The sequence below is a fragment of the Dendrobates tinctorius genome, unplaced genomic scaffold (genome assembly GCF_039654945.1).
Source record: "Dendrobates tinctorius isolate UK_male_01 unplaced genomic scaffold, ASM3965494v1 ptg000176l, whole genome shotgun sequence".
NCBI lineage: Eukaryota > Metazoa > Chordata > Amphibia > Anura > Dendrobatidae > Dendrobates > Dendrobates tinctorius.
This window is the reverse complement of record NW_027361843.1, coordinates 221,880-241,269: the sequence shown is the minus strand read 5'-3', so window position 1 is coordinate 241,269 and position 19,390 is coordinate 221,880. Positions and strand designations below refer to the sequence as shown.

General features: G+C 43.5%; 1 protein-coding gene across 1 annotated transcript in view; it reads right to left on the bottom strand.

The window, feature by feature from the left end:
* Nucleotides 1-7,891: 7,891 nt before the first annotated feature.
* The window catches only part of RSBN1L (round spermatid basic protein 1 like), a 131,772-nt gene continuing 120,273 nt past the window's right edge, over nt 7,892-19,390 (bottom strand). Inside the window, exons 7-8 of the mRNA XM_073551405.1 lie at nt 11,761-11,869; nt 7,892-8,947 (exon numbers count right to left, since the gene is read on the bottom strand). Coding sequence (XP_073407506.1) covers nt 8,339-8,947; nt 11,761-11,869 — 718 coding nt within the window. The 3' untranslated portion in view covers nt 7,892-8,338. The remainder of the gene's footprint in view (nt 8,948-11,760; nt 11,870-19,390) is intronic.

Genomic DNA, 19,390 nt, shown 5'->3' with positions numbered 1-19,390 from the left:
TCACCAGGATCCATGGAAGCGTTTCAGAGTTATTACCTCATAAAGGGACAGTGGTCAGAATTGTAAAAATTGGCCCGGTAGTTAACGTGCAAACCACCCTTGGTAGTGAAGGGGTTAAATCAGGTTTATGCATTAGGTAGATACATTTAAAAAATATTTTTGCAATTTTCACACTGGCCACTAGGATCTTTTTTAACTAGCTTCCTGTTTAAGGAAATTCACATGCCCATGAGCATCAACAGACTCATCTATTGTATTGAAGCATGTAGTGAGCATGTGCAAAGGTGATTGTGACGGAAAGGGGAGTTGTGCCATCTGTGCCATCACCCATTGTGAATGGCGGATCTTATAAGCTGTGCGTAGACAAGATACCGGTAGCCTGCCTATAATGAGAACGATTCCTGATGTCTTCTGCAAAGAACAGGAACTTAAGGCCGGAGTCACACTGGCGATTAAATCGGACGAATGCAATGCGATAAAAAAAATCGCATTGCATTTGTCCCAATGTTATTCTATGGGGCAGCTTCCATCATGCGTTTTTTTTATCGGATCTGTTCCTCGGACCAAGACAATCGCAGCATGCTGCGATTGTCGCCGATTTTCGGATCGGATTCGACAATGCAAGTCTATGGATGCGATTAAAAATCGCATTGAAAACGCACCACACGTGTGACTTGCGATTAAATCGCACGACTTCTCATGGTGAACAGGAAATAGCAGGAGGCATGGCAGGAAGCTTTGGGATGCAAATTTCTCTTGCAGCAATAAAAAAAAAAAACAGGAAGAACGCCTCCACGGAGTCCTCCATCATGTCCACGCCAGTCAATGTGGAAATACTGAAAGTTCTGGTCCAGGAGAGGCCAGAACTATGGGACCAGAGAGATCCCCACTATGCTGACCGGACACGCAGGGAGGCAGCGTGGAGAAGAATCTGTGCCCAGATGTTCAGTGGCTATGCGGCAAGACCTCGGGAGGAGTAGGAGCAAATTAGTAAGTGAAATAATGTGTACACATAATCAAATCCCCAAATCTTATCTGCTCAATGTAACTCCCAATATGTGTCATCATTGCTGAGATATCTGGACATATTTACTCCGCCATTTTTATTGTGTGCATATTTACAACATCTAAATTACCACTCCCTGACTGGTGGCACCATGACAAATTTGCCTTACCAAAATTTGAAATATTTAGCTAATTGTTCTGCCACCAAATGCAGTGCTCTCCTTGTTTTTTTGCCCGTATCTTAGCCACTATATAACTTTTGTTTTTTGACTCAAAACATCATAGATGTTCGCATTATTACCACAGGTTTTTCTAAATTTTGTTAGCAATTCTGTTGGTTAGAAGGTCCTTTGTAGTAGGCCTCAACCTTTTCCTTATTTTTTTGATTGGTGTGGAGCCATCAGGAATATAAATCATATCATTTGTAAAATGTGTGCCTATGCATAGGTAAACCCTTGATACCATAGCCATATGTGTGGTGTACCAAAATCCTGTGTTTTTGTTCACATTGTAGTGACTGATGTGACAAGGCGTTGGCGCAGCTGCAGGGACACATATAGGAGGGAGAGACAGCTGAGGTCCCGTAGTGGAGCGGCCGGAACCACCAAGAGGAAATACCTCTATTACAACCGCCTACATTTCCTGGCTCCTGTGATGGATCTGAGACAGTAAGTGCATGGTTTAATGTAGTACTTTGGATATTCTCTATGCAACATTTAATTTATGCTATTTTTTCCATTGTAGCACCGAGTCAAACCTCACAGAGGGAGACGGGTTCCGATTCTGAGGTGGTGATTGATCCTGAGTTGGATGTTGCTGCAGGGTCTGGCCCATCTGCAGGACTTCCCAGAGCCACACCACCACCACCAAGATCATCACCACCAGAATCTGTTAGCCAGGCAGCACAGCATGATGAGCGAGGCAACAGTAGCAGCCCCACCATGCCACTGGATACCTCTCCTCAGCCTTCGGCCCTACCATGACGAGGCAGGCGCAGGAGAGAGGGAGCACCTTTGGGAACAAGAATGCAGGTGAACCGAGGTGTATTGGACTACTTGTCCACAGCTGCTCATGATGATGGGGAGGAGGCTTATGGGCGCAGTCTGGCAAAGTATTTGAGGGCAATTCCCCGCGGGTACAGGCTGCGTACGAGAGGGGCTCTCCAAATCGTTTTGGATGCCAGCACACTACCCAATAATCCCCGCAGTGTGTTTCAGTTTCTTGAAAGGTGGCAGCTGTCAGATGAGAATCAAATTGATAGGCTGGTTGGACTTGATGTGACAAGTCAACCATCCTTGGAACGTGTTCCTCCTCCTCCACGGGTGCCAACACCTCCGCCTCAGCCTGCACACATCCCCAATGTGGCTCCACAGGTCCAATATATGGGCCAGGGCACACATGCCCAATATGGCCACTTTAACGTACCCAATGTTGGTGGGTGGCCACAACATGGGTATGTAAGACATGGACATATTGGGGGATATGGGCAATTAGGGCAGCCCTACCAGGACTACCCACACTAATATCAAAATTACCCCTACCCAAACCCACAAATTGATCCTGGCAGGATGCAACAGATGGCACAGCCAGCTGCCATCGCACAGGGGGACAGAGATGTGGGTCAGCAACCAAGGCCAAATGTCCAAACAGGCCCTCCACCTTCACCACCCCCAACCTACCATGACTTGTAGGTTTTCGTTTTTCCCTTTATGTAATGTTGTGTTTTTTACATGATGTTTCATTTTTGGATTGGACTGTTAAATACTAATGTGCTGATAACATTAGGCCATATGCCATTACTATGGTTATTTGGTACGGCAATAACAAAAAAAAAAAACAAGTAATAAACTTGTTAACATTCACAATGTGTGTCTGTTCATGTTAGTACATGTTCTGTAATGTGTTAGATATAGTAAAAAGTACTGTTTAAAGAAAGAAAAACAAACAAAAGGCCAAGCAAACAATCTTTATGAGAACACAACACAACCAAAGCACTACATAGATAAGGCATCATCTTGCCAGGGAGTAGCACCCTGAGGTGTTAGAAAATAAGTTGTAAACACATCACGTACTTTGAGTCCGGAAATTGGACGACGGGGTTGGTTTAACATGTGTCCTAGGCCTAGACACATTAGCAGACTCCACTTCAGCATCATCATGTGAGAGGCAGTCATGAATTCTTGTGAAGTTATGTAGGACAACACAGGCTTTAATAACTTCATTGACATTAGCCGAGCACGTGATAGGCGAAAGTTAAATATCCTACGCCGGTGGTAAAGGGTTCGTCGTGGATATGGCCTCATGTCATATCTGCTCAATTGAAACGCCTCATCTGCTACAAGAACATAAGGCACCGGTTCCAGATTTGAGTTGGGAAGCTGACGTGGTGGTAGGTCAAGCTCATTATTACGCAGCCGCCGACCCATAATGGAAGAATTGAAGACTCTGGAGTCTCCAGTTCTTCCATAGGCCCCAATATCTACAATTATAGACCTGTAGTGAGTGTCGACCAAAGCCAACAATACTACAGAAAAATATTGTTTATAATTATAGAATTGGGACCCTGAGTTCGGCGGCTTACGCACACGGATGTGCTTCCCATCTGGGGCTCCAATACATTGTGGAAACTGGCACGTGTCCTCAAATCCACGGGAGATACGCAACCAGTCAGGCATTTTGAGCTCCGGCATTACCACATGATGGAGTCTGGTCCAGATTTGGGAGCATGTAGACCGTACTATGCCAGAGATTGTGGATTTCCCAATTAAAAATTCTAAATGCAGACCAGCATATGAAAGGCCAATTGAAAGGAAGCTAAAATACAAAAAAAACCAAACATGAGTACACAGCCCAACAAACAACAGATACAGTTTCAAACACATTTAAAGTCGAGGAATTCTAAAGCAGGCATGATGAACATTAAATTACATGCCATGGCTTGGTTCCGTAAGCCACAAGCATATAAATGCTTTGGGGAAATGTAGTGGAAATAATTTAAGAAAATAGGGCAATAAGAAATAAGGTTCAAGGTCTGGTAAGGAAATATGCTGCTTCACACATCATCAACATATTGGTTTGAGACATACCGTAAGGTGAGGAGTAGACGCTACTCTGCAGAAATAGCTTTGCGCATCCTCGTGTCCTGAAACGTGATCCCAGGGCGCACAATCTCAAGCAAAATATCAAAGGTAGCAAGGCTCATCCGACAATATTGATAGAACTTCTCCGGATGGCTATGCAGAGATGTATAGAGACGGTGGAAATGGCCTTTAGATATCCTTTGGAGCAAAAGTGGATGGACCCACATTCGTCTACGCCTCCTCCTCGGATCCACAATCACAGGGTATTGCTCCCCAAAACGTCGGGATATAACCCAATAGAAAAGAACACGCTCAGTGGTGTTAAAAGTCAGCCTGTCTGTCATGTTTAGCACAAAGCAGAGCTAACCAAATCCAAGCAGTGACTGTATGTCAAAGGTAGCAGGCTCACACCTGTTGGAGAGCCCATAAATATAGGGCGGGATGATTTTTTAAATGAGTTTCAGGCCTAAAAACCGTTATTTGTCAATTTTGGAATGGTCAGAAAAAAAATCGCCAGACGGATGTCAAACGGATGCTTACATGCGAATAAAATCGGATCAATGAAGAAAAATCGCATCAAAAACGGATCACTGGTCAAGAAACATTTCTGCGATTTCGGACCGTTAAAATCGGACCAATTTTTTAATCGTTGTGTGTGACTCCAGCTTAAGAATAAAATCGTCCCAGTGGCCATTTTTTTACACTTATCAAAATTCATATATTTTTGTTAAATACAGATTGTGATACGAAAACAATAATGTTTATTTTTATAAAACTGATTAAAACAGTCATTTTCTGATGACATTCCCTTTGAATGAAAATGTACTATATTCTGCCACTTAAACTGCACTGCATATATTTAAACAAATTTTTAGAAAACCTACAATTTAAAGAGAACCTACAATTTTACGGAAACCGATTCCACGTCAGTGACATGTGCAATAACTTTTCCTAAATCACTTGCATATTGAAAGCTTAATGGTACATTCTGCTTTTCAGTTTTTTTGGGGATTGAGTAAGGAGTTAATAAAGGAAATCTGTCACCAGGTTTTTGTTATGTAATCAGAGCGCCATAACAGTGACAGAGACCCTGATTCTAGCCATGCATTCAATACAATCAGTGTTTTATCAGCAGGAGATTATAACCACCGGACTAGCTTCCCCTCAGTCCATCCACACCCACCAGCTGATACAGCGCTGGTGGGCAGGGGTGTCTGTCCCTTCAACATGCTGCTGTCAGATTACATAAAGGAAATCTGTCAGCAGGCTGTGTGGGTGACGAACAACACTACAATGCCTAGGAATCCTACCATTCTGAGGCTACTCTGTAATGTAACACCCCCCCCCCCCCACTGAATTCAACATGTGAATGTCACCTCTTCTGAGAAGCCTCAAGTGGATCCTCTCATTCAGGAAAGGAGCCCTAGCCCCCAGCCTATCACTAGTGTAATATTTTGGCAAGTACAAGTCACGTGAAAAGAGCGCACCATTGAATCTTGCCTTCAATATAGTCTTTTATTTGTCAGTAAAGTAATATAAATAGGAAGATTGGTTAGATCCAATGTCATCAAATCCATCATTGTGCAAAGCATTACTACCTCACTTGTCCAGGTAATGTGTAACGTGGGTAAATGACAAAAGGTTTTTATTTAGAGACCCTGTAAGTATATCCATTTATCATCAGGTCTGAATACATTGGCAGACACTACTCATTAAATAGGTGGTCTGCCTTAAATCCCCTTTATAAAGAGGGTCTGCTGGTTGTGCATTCCTCCAGACCACAGAATGGCTGTAAACTGCGGTGCTCCCCATGTACATGTATGACTTCCTGATAGAACTTTGTAAATTATGACTGCAGGGGGCTTCTGACATAACTAATCACATCACGAGGGGAACGGACAGCCCTTTTAAAAGACAGTATAGCGCCAGGTTTTAAACGCTTTACATTTCCATGAACATGTTGTACATAGTAACCAATCACATTCTAGGTCAATATGCAAAAGATTAATAAGAAATGTAAAAGCTTCAAAGAGAGGTAGGTGTGGCATCAGGAGGGTCATGTTTGCCCAATATTAGGCCAGAAAAGTGTCCCACTGGCCTCCAGTATATGTTGGAATATCTAGCTGCTGTATATAGCAGCACAGTTCACTATACAGAACATATATTGTGTGGTGGGCGGATTCTTAACATAGGAACCCATGGTCGATGCATACCTATACGGCGGTACTAGTCAGGAAATCCTCCTCGACAAAGTAAGTTGGTGTCCTGACTCCTTCCCAAAACCTCTAAAGGCAAATACTTGGGGAAAGATGGCTTCTTTTATACATTTTACCAAGCCCTCCCTTGTTCTTGGAGAATATAAGCCGCTCCTAGCTTACTCCTCTCTCTTCATGGAGAACACATAAGACTTAGCTGAGCCATGCTGGCTGCCCGCCTCCAATAGGTTTACTCGGCCAAAAATGATGTCCAACAGAGCACACTGTGACTATTATAGTCAAGGGACCGGTCAACACATAAACCGGAATCCCATTTTGGCTGGGGTCAGACTTGCGTGTGCAATGCGAGAAACTAATGCAAGCCTCTCGCATCAATACCCATCACTGCCGCCAGCACTAGGACCAGAATGTGCGGCTGCATAGAAATACATGCAGCCGCACACTCCGGTCCGAGTGCCAGGTATTGATGCGCGAGTTTCTCGCATTGCACACACAAGTCTGACCCCGGCCTTTGTCGGGGGATCGGACGTACACCCTGACTACGCCACTGAAGGTAGGGTCAAAGGCTATGTGAACATAGCCTAACAGGAAAATTGCTCAGAATTTATGGCAGAATTAAGATGTGGATTGCCACTAGAAAATCCACGAAGTGCACATTCACCCTTATCAAAAAAAAAACCATTACCTAGATGCTTCAGCATCACACAAGTATCTTGTGCCATTTGGCTACTATGAGCAGTGAATACAGCAGACACAGTGATTCCAGGGTATTCATAGGGTGTTTGCCCCCCCCCAGCCTCCTCCAGGGCCGTGATTGCCACATTGAGGTGTATGACTAAACACATAGAAGCCTGCTGGTCCCCTCCAAAGAGGCGCTCACCACGTGAATATAGCGGGGCTCAGGATTTGTGTGTGTATTCTACAGCACTCCTAATAGCCAAGTTACTTTCTTTTATATTTTGCCTACTAGATGTGCAGACCTGCAGCAGTAATACATAATCCTTACAGAGGGGAGCACATTCAACCAACAGATCGGCTGTGGTACAAACTGTGAATCAGCATTGTAGTTGCACCTCTGGTGTGCGGCTTCCTTTCTGTCATACCTTACTGAGGAAGCAGTCCGTCAGACTGGAAGACTTACGTGTTGGAATCTGCATTTAGGCCTAATTTAACCCCATTCTAGGCCGAGCATTATTTACTCAACCTCTGCAATACTAAGATGGTTTTCCATTACTGAAAAACTACATAGGAGGCTAAAGGTTTGCCAGCACCATACCCGTGCAGGAATCCTAGATCTCAGCTCAGACGCCATCAATGTGATCTTCGCAGCACTTTTAGCTGACCACCCACAAAAGGGAAGGTTCTTGCATATCTGAATGCGAAAGGGGGGAGCTGATAATCAAGAACGAAATCCGCTCATATCAGAAATTAGGGTTTGAAGCGGTGGTTGTATTTTCAACAATTGCCTTTGCATAATATGAAACGTGCAGATCTAGCCGTGTGTTCTTACTACTGTACAATGCCATTTTTAAAGGAAGAACTGGAAATTATGACATTAGTTCCAAAACTGTCGGCAAATAAAACCAAATGCATTGTAATGAACCTTTATTAGGTGGTTCACATTTCAGTATAAATCACACTAAAAAGATTTAAAAAAGCTATTTACACTACAGTGCTGACACCTTTAAAATGAAAAATTGATATAAATAAGCTCTATGGAAAAGCCGGGAATTGTCAAAAAGAATTCTGGCTCATCTTACAAAAAATATATATGTTAATGTCAGCTCTATCCTAGAACCTAAAAGTGAAAACGTCAGAGACTTTATGTTAACCTGCAGTGTTTACAGTGCATCTGGCCCTAAGTGCTTTGATAGTTCACAGTTATGGACAGGCACTGAGGAATGTTACATCGCTACATAACTAGATTCAGTAACAGACTACAGAACAAGCCGGAGCTTGTCCCTCCATTTACCAATCTTTAGATTATTATTATTACGTCATGTAGAGTAAAAAGGAAAAGAAAACTATATACAGATTTTAGCACAGAGGTTCCTCTTCTGTCCGCACATTTGGGTTTGTTGATACAGGTTGCTGTGTGTCATCTCTACTTTCTGCAGAGTCCGTGTTCATCAGTCCCAAGAGGGATTCCCTCCCGTTCTTGCTCTGGGTGTCCTTAATCTGATCAGTCTTCACTGTATACATCACACATTCTGTGGCTGTGGTGGAGACAGGTGGAAGGATTATATTGCCAAAAGCCTCATTAATTTGGTGGGGTGACACCGGCTCCCGTTTTACTTGCTGGGTCTTTAGCTCAAGGTCCTTCAGCTGCCAGATGTTCGAACACTGTACATGAGAGGTAATTGTGCTTGCTGCACACAACATATTGTCTTCTCTCCCAACATCTGGTTTGATCTCACTGTCACCAGCAGTTTCTTCCAAGTTACTGCTGTTCTGTGCCATTTCTGGATGGTACATCTTGAGTCGGATGTGCCATGCTAGGCTACATACAGCTGATACGGTCTTGAACTGGTGCACAACGTTTCTTGGGATGAAGTAGATGTCGTCGTCATATAACTGAATCCTGGCATAGCGTATGCCTTCTCTGCGCAGCTGATTTAGCTTCGCATCGTCAATCCATTGGACACACTGGAATTGAAAAATAAGCCTTATTAGTTAGTGGGAAATTGTAAAGCTATAGAGAAAGCTCGGAAAACGCAGTGAAAGCGTTGTGAAGCAGACCGACTAGAAAACAGACCAAGGTTACACAAGCACATGGAGGGCCGCTGGGTACTACAGCACATGGCTAATTGCTAATCTGGAAAGGACTGCAGCACAAGAACCGTACATCCGAGCTGCTGACCACAAGTCTGACACCACCTTGTGCTACGGTGAATGTTGGCTGCGATGGTATAAGACGCCACCACTGAGCAGCGGACACGTGTTCTCTGGAGTGAAGAAATACATTTCACCATCTCCGATGCCTGAAGCAAAATGTCTATGTATAATGCCTACTGGAAAATGTGCAGAAGGAGAAACAACACTATGGGGCTGGGTTTCAAGATTTTGGCAGGCATCTTATTTATTAATAAAAAAAAACCAATTTCATGCATTAACTATAAAAATATCCCACATGTAATCCTATATGTAACAAGTAAAAAAAAAAAACCTCAGGCAAAACCTTATAAGGGTATGTGCACATGTTGCGGTCAAAGTGCCTGGGTTTCACCTGCGGATTTCTAGCGGATTTAGTGCTGGTTAAGTCTGTGGTCACACACACTCAGGCTCTTCAGTCTCATCATTATCTCACCCACGTCAGGGTTTCCTCATGGCTGTTTCCCCACACTGCAGACATCCACTCTCTTCTCTGGGACACTCAGACGCTGGCAGCCATGACACACAGCCACTCCACAGGCTGTTAGCCAGGAGATGCTTCTCCTAGCAGGACCTTCCACACTGGACCAACCGGGTCCCAGCATTCACCCATGTGACCTACCCTGGCCACATTATATGGTCCATAGCCACGCCCACCGGGTCACATGACTATGACCTCATCACAGGTCCTTCACACACACACACACACATATACACTTTACAATAGCGTTATTAAACACACCCCCTGGGTGGGTTTGCAGGTAACTAGTCCCTGACACATTGAACCAGCACCTCAGCAGTATCACCGCTGATTAACACACACATAAATCTCCATCTCAAGGCCACGCACCGTGAGATACATAACGGTCATTCAGTATCTTGCCATTCATCCACTCTCCTGGGACATCCATACAGCACCCTCTAGTGGACACAGTGGTCACTACACCACAGTGTGCACATACCCTAACACTTATTTCACAGGCATATTTCAGCCCAGAGAACAAACAAGTATATTAAACCAAATAATATTTAAAAGAAAAAACATAAATCAGAGTGCCCCTCAAAGGTGCAGAGCCAATACCAGACAGTAAAAAGTAGTATTTATACATATGGACATAATATGTTATAGTTTATATACAGTTATATATCACCAAATACAGGCAAATTAAATCATGGATATCACCTCTTTAAGTTTTATTATACTCAGCCAGGTGTCGTAGGTCCGGGTCCAGCGCCTCCCATCTTCTTGCGACGACGCCCTCCTGCCTGCTTCATTGCTCCCCGGTATTGCGCTTCTGCGCAGGCGTACTTCTCTGCTCTGTTAAAAGTAGAGCAAAGTACTGCAGTGCGCAGGCGCTGGTCCTCTCTGACCTTTCCCAGCACCTGCGCACTGTAGAACTTTTCTCTGCCCTCAACATGGCAGAGAAGTGCGATGCCGAAAGAGAGGAAGAAAGCAGGAGGGCGGCGTCGCTAGAAGATGGGAGGCGCCAGACCCGGACCTGCAACACCAATTGGACCGGACCGCCCCCCCCCCGGGTGGGTATAATAAAAGTTATTTCTCTTCTCTTACAGGATGGATCGGTGGCTTATCTACAGCAACATCGAATGTTGTAGATAAGCCCTGAAAGGGGTTGGCCGGAACTCTTATTGGCCACACCTGGTGACAGGTTCGCTTTAAGGAAGATTGGTGAAGGAAAATGGTTTGACAGCTAATACTATAGACAGCAATACTACAGTAGTGTAAAATCCAGCATATAGCTGAGCTTCACAAGAACAAGGTGGCGGTGACCAGGGCCTTAACAAGGTCCCTGGAGCAGCCATAGTAATTAGTGATGAGCGAGTATAATCGTTGCTCGGGTGAACTCAGAGTATTTGGATGTGCTCGGAGATTTAGTTTCTGTTGCCGTAGCTGCATGATTTGTGACTGCTAGACAGCCTGAATACATGTGGGGATTCCCTAACAAACAGGCAATCCCAATACATGTGGGAATTCCCTAAAAAACAGGCAATCCCAAAACATGTGGGAATTCCCTAATAAACAGGCAATCCCCACATGTATTCAGGCTGTCAAGTAGCTGCAAATCATGCAGCTGCAGCAACAAACTAAATCTCCAAGCACTTCGAAATACTCGGAGAACACCTGAGCATACTCGCTCATCACTAATAGTAATCCATCATGTCAAGGTTTATAGTGTGGATATCCCCTTTAGTGTTGGGTAGGATATTCAACCTTTTCAGGCCAATGGCTGATCAGCTTTAACAGACTGAAAAGCGTTCTTACTTATCAGGGTGAAAACTGAATTAAGGAGCATTATAGGAGTTAAATACAGACTGCCAAAAGTCATTTTCAAAAACATTTATTGGCCTCTGCTCACTTCTGCATTAGGAGGCAAGTGGCAGATGTCTGGTTGACAAGCGTCTGCCAGTATGTGTGACATGTCCTATGGAGTAAGATATGACCTGCCGGCTTCATGACAGCTCCTCAGTGCCACTAACCTTCTGATGTGGAAATGAGCAACCCTTTACAAACATCACATTGCAGGGAAGGAAATGTTAAGATCAGTCTAGAAATCTTCCCACATGGTTACCTGTGACAGCGGGGGTTCATGCAAGTCTAGCTGCAATCTCTGTACCACCTCTAAGAAATCTTCAGCATGAAAACATATTACATCTTTGGTTATCCGAGGCTGTTCATTCCTTAATTGTGAGTAAAGAAAAAAAATATTAAAGTAGCAGCACAATTTCTACACACAGAATTTATCTGAAAACATAAGCGGGTCTTTGGCTGTGGTGTGTGGGCTTCACGCGACTCAGGCTACCTCCATTACTACTGTACACCAGTGTGAAGTGATGGCCGAGACGCTGGCTCATAGATGTGGTGTAACTACAGGATTACACAGACTCAGCAGATGAGGACAGGCGCATGGAAGCAAAATGTTTGAAAAATACCGTTGCACAGCTCTGCAACATGCGTACATAGAGACACACAGCTCCGCTACTTGCATACATACTGACACAGAGCTCTGCTACATTTACATATAGACACACAGCCCTGCTACATGCACATTCACATATATGCACATTGCCATACACAACACAAAGCTCTGCTACAAGCATATGTACATACTTACACAACTCTACTACACATTTCCATACAGCGCTGCTACATGCACACCTACATACACACACCTCTACAACATACACATTTACATATAAACAGCTCTGCTACACGCACATTTACATTCAAACACAGCTCTTCAACGTATACATTTACATACACACAGATCTGCTACATATACATTTACATACACAATTTACATTCACACACAGCTCTGCTTCATGCAGTAACATGCACATAGCGCTGCTACATGTACATTTACATGAATTTACATACACACAGCTCTGCTTCATGCAGTAACATGCACATAGCGCTGCTACATGTACATTTACATGAATTTACATACACACAGCTCTGCTTCATGCAGTAACATGCACATAGCGCTGCTACATGTACATTTACATGAATTTACATACACACAGCTCTGCTTCATGCAGTAACATGCACATAGCGCTGCTACATGTACATTTATATACACAGCTCTGCTACATGCACATTTACATACACAGCTCTGCTACATGCACATTTAGATACACACACAGCTCTTCTACATGGACATTTTTCATACCAGCATAGCTCTGGTATATGTACATTTACACAGACACACCGCTCTGCTACACGCACATTCACCATTCACATACACACTCTATACATTACGACATCTTACAACCTCTGTTCAGGAATAAGTAAGCTTCCTTTCCTGATCTGCACCGATCACAGATAAGTGTGGAGGCAGAGAGAGCAGTTCGTATTAGGCCTCATCAGCGAAATTTGATTCCTTTTCCTCCTGGATTGAGCCTTCACTCTCAATTGATGGAGTGAAATCAGTATTCAGTCCCATCCCACACACCAGAGGTCTGCTTATTGGGCATCTTAGAAGAGCCCTGATGTAATCACCATAATCGAATCCTTCTACGGGAAATGCTCTTCCTGGCCAGGAAACAATAGCCCTCAGGTGGATGGGGGTTAGATCCCTGTTGTTTTCTCAATAGAAGAATATTATGACAATTCCCTATGAAAGTTTTGGCATACAAAAATACGATTGTATTAAAAAATTTACTAAAGTTTGGGGTGGATGGTGCGCACCTCCTAGGACCTCTTTTTCTTTTAACACCCTCAGGTCCCACCTGCCCTCTGACCTTGGTAGAGTGATCAAAGCCGATAGGTTTCCAAAGTTCTGATTCCTGATATTGGAGAGAAGTTGGGTCCCCAGCTGGAAATATATAGCTATTACCATATTCATTTTGTAACTGTAATAGATGTTAGTTGTTTACGTATGCTTTTTAATTGAATACAGGTGGCCTGTATATATATAGACTTTTCAAGAAAGTACACCATGAATCCATAATGTACCTTGCTGTATAACTGAGGTGAGAGTTCAATAGAAAAAAGTTTAAAATCCGTATTCAGTGAAGACAGACTTTCCCATTACTGAGACAGGAGAAGACAGTTGGTGATTTTACAATTGTATGGAGATAGGAGGAGGAGATAGAGGCCGACAGACATTTTACTGCAAGTTCTCCAAGAACCATAGAACTTTTTGAGCAACAACGTATCAGTAATGGGAAAGTCTGTAGTCACCGAAAACAAATCTTTTTTGTGAATTTTGATAATTATCAATCCAGGAAAAGAAAGAAGCAGATTTCTCTGAAAAGGTATATTACACAGGTTCTTGTTTTCACATGTGCTATTGATGTTGGGGGGAAAATAAAGACTCCTGCCAGCAGGATTGTGCTGAGTAACCTACAGACAGTGTCAGGTGGGTGCTATTATACTGATTACAATGATACATGGTGATGAAATCCGTCTGGTGGTTCTTGTTTAATCTTTATTTTCAGTTTTGAGTTAATGATATGCCTGTGCTCCGGGGCGGCCTGTGGGGGGGTCTTCATGTGGTGCTCTGATTAGGTATTCATGTGTATGGCTTCGGACAGGTCACTGATCCCTTACTGACCTGCCCCCTAGTTTACATAATGAATACCTGTTCATACTGAAGGAAAAAAAAACCTTCAGCAGGCAGGTGCCAGCCTGCAGCATAATCATATGTATAGATCGCCGGGAGCCGCTACTGCGCAGGCTGTGCCATCTTGGAGGAGGAATTTTTTTTGTTGCCAGTGCCTGCGTAATAGCAGGTATCAGATCTCTATACACACTTGTAGCTGCTATCGCACAGGTACCATTTTCAATTTTTTTTTTGTACTTTATCAATCACATCAAGAACAGTGATTACTAGGACACTAAACATGTGATTATGCTTCAGTGCAGGTGCCATGGCTGGAGCCTGCCTGCAGAAGGGTCCCCCCCCCCCTAATATTAGATGTGCATACAAAGCTAATGTAAAATGTGTTCATGTCCCGGACGATAGTCTTGGGTAAAGCTACTTTTAATTACAGATTTTATTTTTTCACTTTTTTTAAAAAACTCTTTGCTGTGGTTAAAAAATAAAAAAAACTGTTCTGTCCCAGCACTTTCTCTAGCAAGCTGAAGGGCGAAAGCAGTGTAGTTTTGCAGGAATTTTGCATATCAAAGAGAGATATCCGCAGTGCTGGCCACAAGATGAGCACTGGCACTGATCAGCATACACAGGAATGCTGGGAGGACATCATATCTTCACAGCATCCTTCCTATATGTGACACACACAGGCTTGTGACATCATGACGTCATGGGTTTCCATGGCGATGGCCTAAGTCATTTACAGTTACCATCCCCCTTCAGGAACACAGGACTGACTGTTCGTTTCTGCTACTACTGTATGACGGGGCAGGAATTACTATACAGTACAATCTGCCTTAAAGTGAACCTGTCACCAGGTTTGTCCAACGTGAGATAAGGCCACCATCTTTCAGGCATGAGAAATGGCATTCTATAATTCTGTATATAAGCACCCAATCCAGCCTACAAGACAAGAAAAAGACCTTTTAGTATACGCACCTACGGGGCACTCTGGTCCAATGGGCATCGCTGTCTTGGTCCGGTGCCTTCTATCTTCTTGGGATACCTTCCTCTTGCTTAGTGCGGATAAAGTGTCCTACACCATCCACAGTGTCACTGGCACCGCGCTCCTGCACAGGAGTACTTCCCTGCCCTGTTGAGGGCACATGCATAGGAAAAGGCCAAAGCGCCCCGGCGCATGCGCACTGCAGGACTGTACTCTAGGGTAGAGAAGCACGCCTGTGCAGGAGCATGAAGCCAGCGACACTGAGGACGATGTAGCATGCATCATCCACATGAAGCAGCAGAGGACGACGGTATCGCAAGAAAAGGAGCGACGCCCACTGGATCATGACCGCTCTGTAGGAGAGTACTATAAATAGGTGTTTTTCCAGAATTCGGGGCATGTACAGCATATTAAAATGCTGTATATCAGGGCTGAAAAATACTGGACTTACCTCATATGGGACAAACCTGATGACAGGTTCCCTTTAAAGGGAATGCATCACACTTTTTCCTTAAAACTACAAACTGTTTTTTCTTCTAATCTGTTTTTATTTTTGGGGGTTATTTTCCATATATGATTATAGGAGGTAGTCATTTTAATTGAGGAACCAATAGTCTCAGCAAAAGCACTCAGCTGTATTCAGAACTCCTATAGCCTTTAAAGGGAACCTGTCAGCAGGATTGTGCACAGTAACCTACAGACAGTGTCAGGTCTGCGTTGTTATCTAATATCCAATGAGAAGAAAGAATAGCATAGCACTCACCGATCCGTCCAAGTGCTAGTAAGCACGAAACGGCCGTCGTCAGACACTGCTTACTCCTCCCTCCAGCCTCCCGGCCATGAAATGTGGATTGCTAAATAAAGCGGACTTTTTCACCTGGATCAGTGAGTGCTATGCTATTCTTTCCTCTCACTGGATACATACATTGTGTTTTCTGCACTAGCACCCGAGATCTCGGGGTTCAGCCTCCACGAGCATGGACATGACAGTCTCACATCGGCAGTAGTATTGGCAGTGCTGACTTGCTTTTTCTTTACACGTTTATTGCTGTTATCTAATATATAAAGCTGAAAGTGTGTATGTGTGTATGTCTGGGATTGGCATCTGCACCGCCGCAGCTACAGCCACAAAATGTTGCACAGTCACACGTCTGGACCCCGAGAGCGTCATAGGCTATTTTGTGAGGTGAAATTTTAACCCCGCGCGTTCCAATTCACCAAACAATTTTGCCCCTATCTACATAATGGGGAAAAAGTATAAGTATGTATGTATTTGTGTATGTTCCGGATTGGCATCTGCACCGTCGCAGCTACAGCCACAAAATTTTGCACAGTCACACGACTGGACCCGGAGAGCGTCATAGGCTATGTTGTGAGGCGAAATTTTAACCGCGCGCATTCCAATTCACCAAACAATTTGGCCTATTATTCTTATTTCTATGGTGTTATCGTCCTTCTGTAAAGCTGGAAATAACACAATTTACTGTATTACCGTGCCAACACAGACCACCCTCTGACACAGACTGCAGGGGGAGCCCAGTATCTCACAGGATAGAATTAGATACACGGGTCAGCAGACAGTATCACACAGAATAGGATTAGATACACGGCTCAGCAGTCAGTATCACACAGGATAGGATTAGATACACGGCTCAGCAGTCAGTATCACACAGGATAGGATTAGATACACAGCTCAAAAGTCAGTATTACACAGCATATGGTTAGATACACAGCTCAGCAGACGGTATCACACAGGATGGGATTAGATACACAGCTCAGCAGTCAGTATCACACAGGAGAGGATTAGACACATGGCTCAGCAGTCAGTATCACACAGGATAGGATTAGATACAAAGCTCAGCAGTCAGTATCACACAGAATAGGATTAGATACACGGCTGAGCAGTCAGTAACACACATGATAGGATTAGGTACACGGCTCAGCAGAAACTATCACACAGGAGAGGATTAGGTACACAGCTCAGCAAACATTATCACACAGGATAGGATTAGATACACAGCTCAGAAACAGGATGTGCCAAAGGAGAGGACATTTTCATTCCAAGAATTCCACTCATTCTATCTGATTTGTTTTTTGACTTTAAACGCCTCCAGTTTCCAGTTCAACTGCTATTTGCAATGTCCATTAACAATGCTCAGGGACAGTCCTTGAAAGTAGTAGGGATCGATTTGCAATCTCCATGCTTTTCTCATGGTCAACTTCACGTGGTCTGTTCAAGAGTTGGAACTGCCAAAAATCTGTTCATCTTTGCACCGAAAGGAAAAACCAAAAATCTTGAATGAGTTGAAAATAAAATACTATCAATACTTGGGTAATTGTTTAGCTAATTTGTGTTGCAAATCTGTAGTGTTGAATATATGATGTGAAATGATTTTATGTGCAATATAATCATTATAATTTGTTATAACTAACCCCAGTTGGTTACTATGCCCAGGCAACGCCGGGCTCTTCAGCTTGTCTAATATATAAAGCTCAATGTGTGTGTATGTTTGTATGTATGTATGTATGTGTGTGTGTATGTACGGTTTGGCATCTGCAACGTCGCAGCTACAGCCACAAAATTTTGCACAGTCACACGTCTGGACCCCGAGAGCGTCATAGGCTATGTTGTGAGGTGAAATTTTAACCCCACGCGTTCCAATTCACCAAACAATTTTGCCTCTAGGTACATAATGGGGAAAAGTGCATGTATGTATGTGTGTATGTCCGGGATTGGCATCTGCACCGTCGCAGCTACAGCCACAAAATTTTGCACAGTCACACGTCTGGACCCCGAGAGCGTCATAGGCTATGTTGTGAGGTGAAATTTTAACCCCAAGCGTTCTAATTCACCAAACAATTTTGCCTCTAGGTACATAATGGGGAAAAGTGCATGTATGTATGTATGTGTGTATGTCCGGGATTGGCATCTGCACCGTCGCAGCTACAGCCACAAAATTTTGCACAATCACACGTCTGGACCCCGAGAGCATAATACGCTATGTTCTGAGGCAAAATTTTAACCCCGCGTGTTCCAATTCACCAAACAATTTTGCCTCTATCTACATAATGGAGAAAAAGTGTATGTATGTACTGGCATCTGCAACGTCACAGCTACAGCCACAAAATTTTGCACAGTCACACATCTGGACCCCGAGAGCATCATAGGCTATGTTTTCTTGAATGAGTTGAAAATAAAATACTATCAATACTTGGGTAATCGTTTAGTTAATTTGTGTTGCAAATCTGTAGTGTTGAATATATGATGTGAAATGTTTTTATGTGCAATATAATCATTATAATTTGTTATAACTAACCACAGTTGGTTACTATGCCCAGGCAACGCCGGGCTCTTCATCTAGTACTGAATAAAATGATACCTTGGTTGGTGAAATCCGTCTTGTGGTAGTTGTTTAATCTTTATTTTCAGTTTTGAGTTAATGATATTCTCGTGCTCCGGGGCGGCATGTCGAGGGGGTGTTCATGTGGTGCTCTGCTTAGCTATTCATAATGCAGACTGCTGACAGATCACTGATCCCTCACTGATTTGCCCCTAATTTACATAATATCTGTACATTAAAAAAAAAAATTCTGCAGGCATGTGCCAGCCGTGACACCTGCGTTGCAGCATAATCACATGTTTCATGTGCCAAAAATACCTGTTCTTCATGTAATTCAGCAAGAAAAAAAAATCCATTAGAAAATGGCACCCACCACACCTGCGCAGTAGCAACTATCGGTGTATATAGCTTTGATCCGATAGCTGCTACTACGCAAGCGCCATCTTGGAGGAGGGATTTGTTTTTCTTCTCCAGCAAAATGGCGCTACCAGCAAAAGTTTTTTTTTTTACATATATACCGATATTCATTATGCAAACTAGGGGGCAGGTCAGTGGGGGATCAGTGATCTGTCAGCAGTCTGCATTATGAATACCTAATCAGAGCATCACATGAAGCCCCTACAGGCCGCCCCGGGTCACGAGCATATCATTAAGTCAAAACTGAAATTACAGATTAAACAACAATCAAAAGACGGATTTCATCAACCAAGGTATCATTTTATTCAGTATAACAGCGCCAACCTGACACTGTCTGTAGGTTATTGTGCACAATCCTGCTGACAGGTTCCCTTTAAAGGGAATCTGTCATTAGGCTCAACTC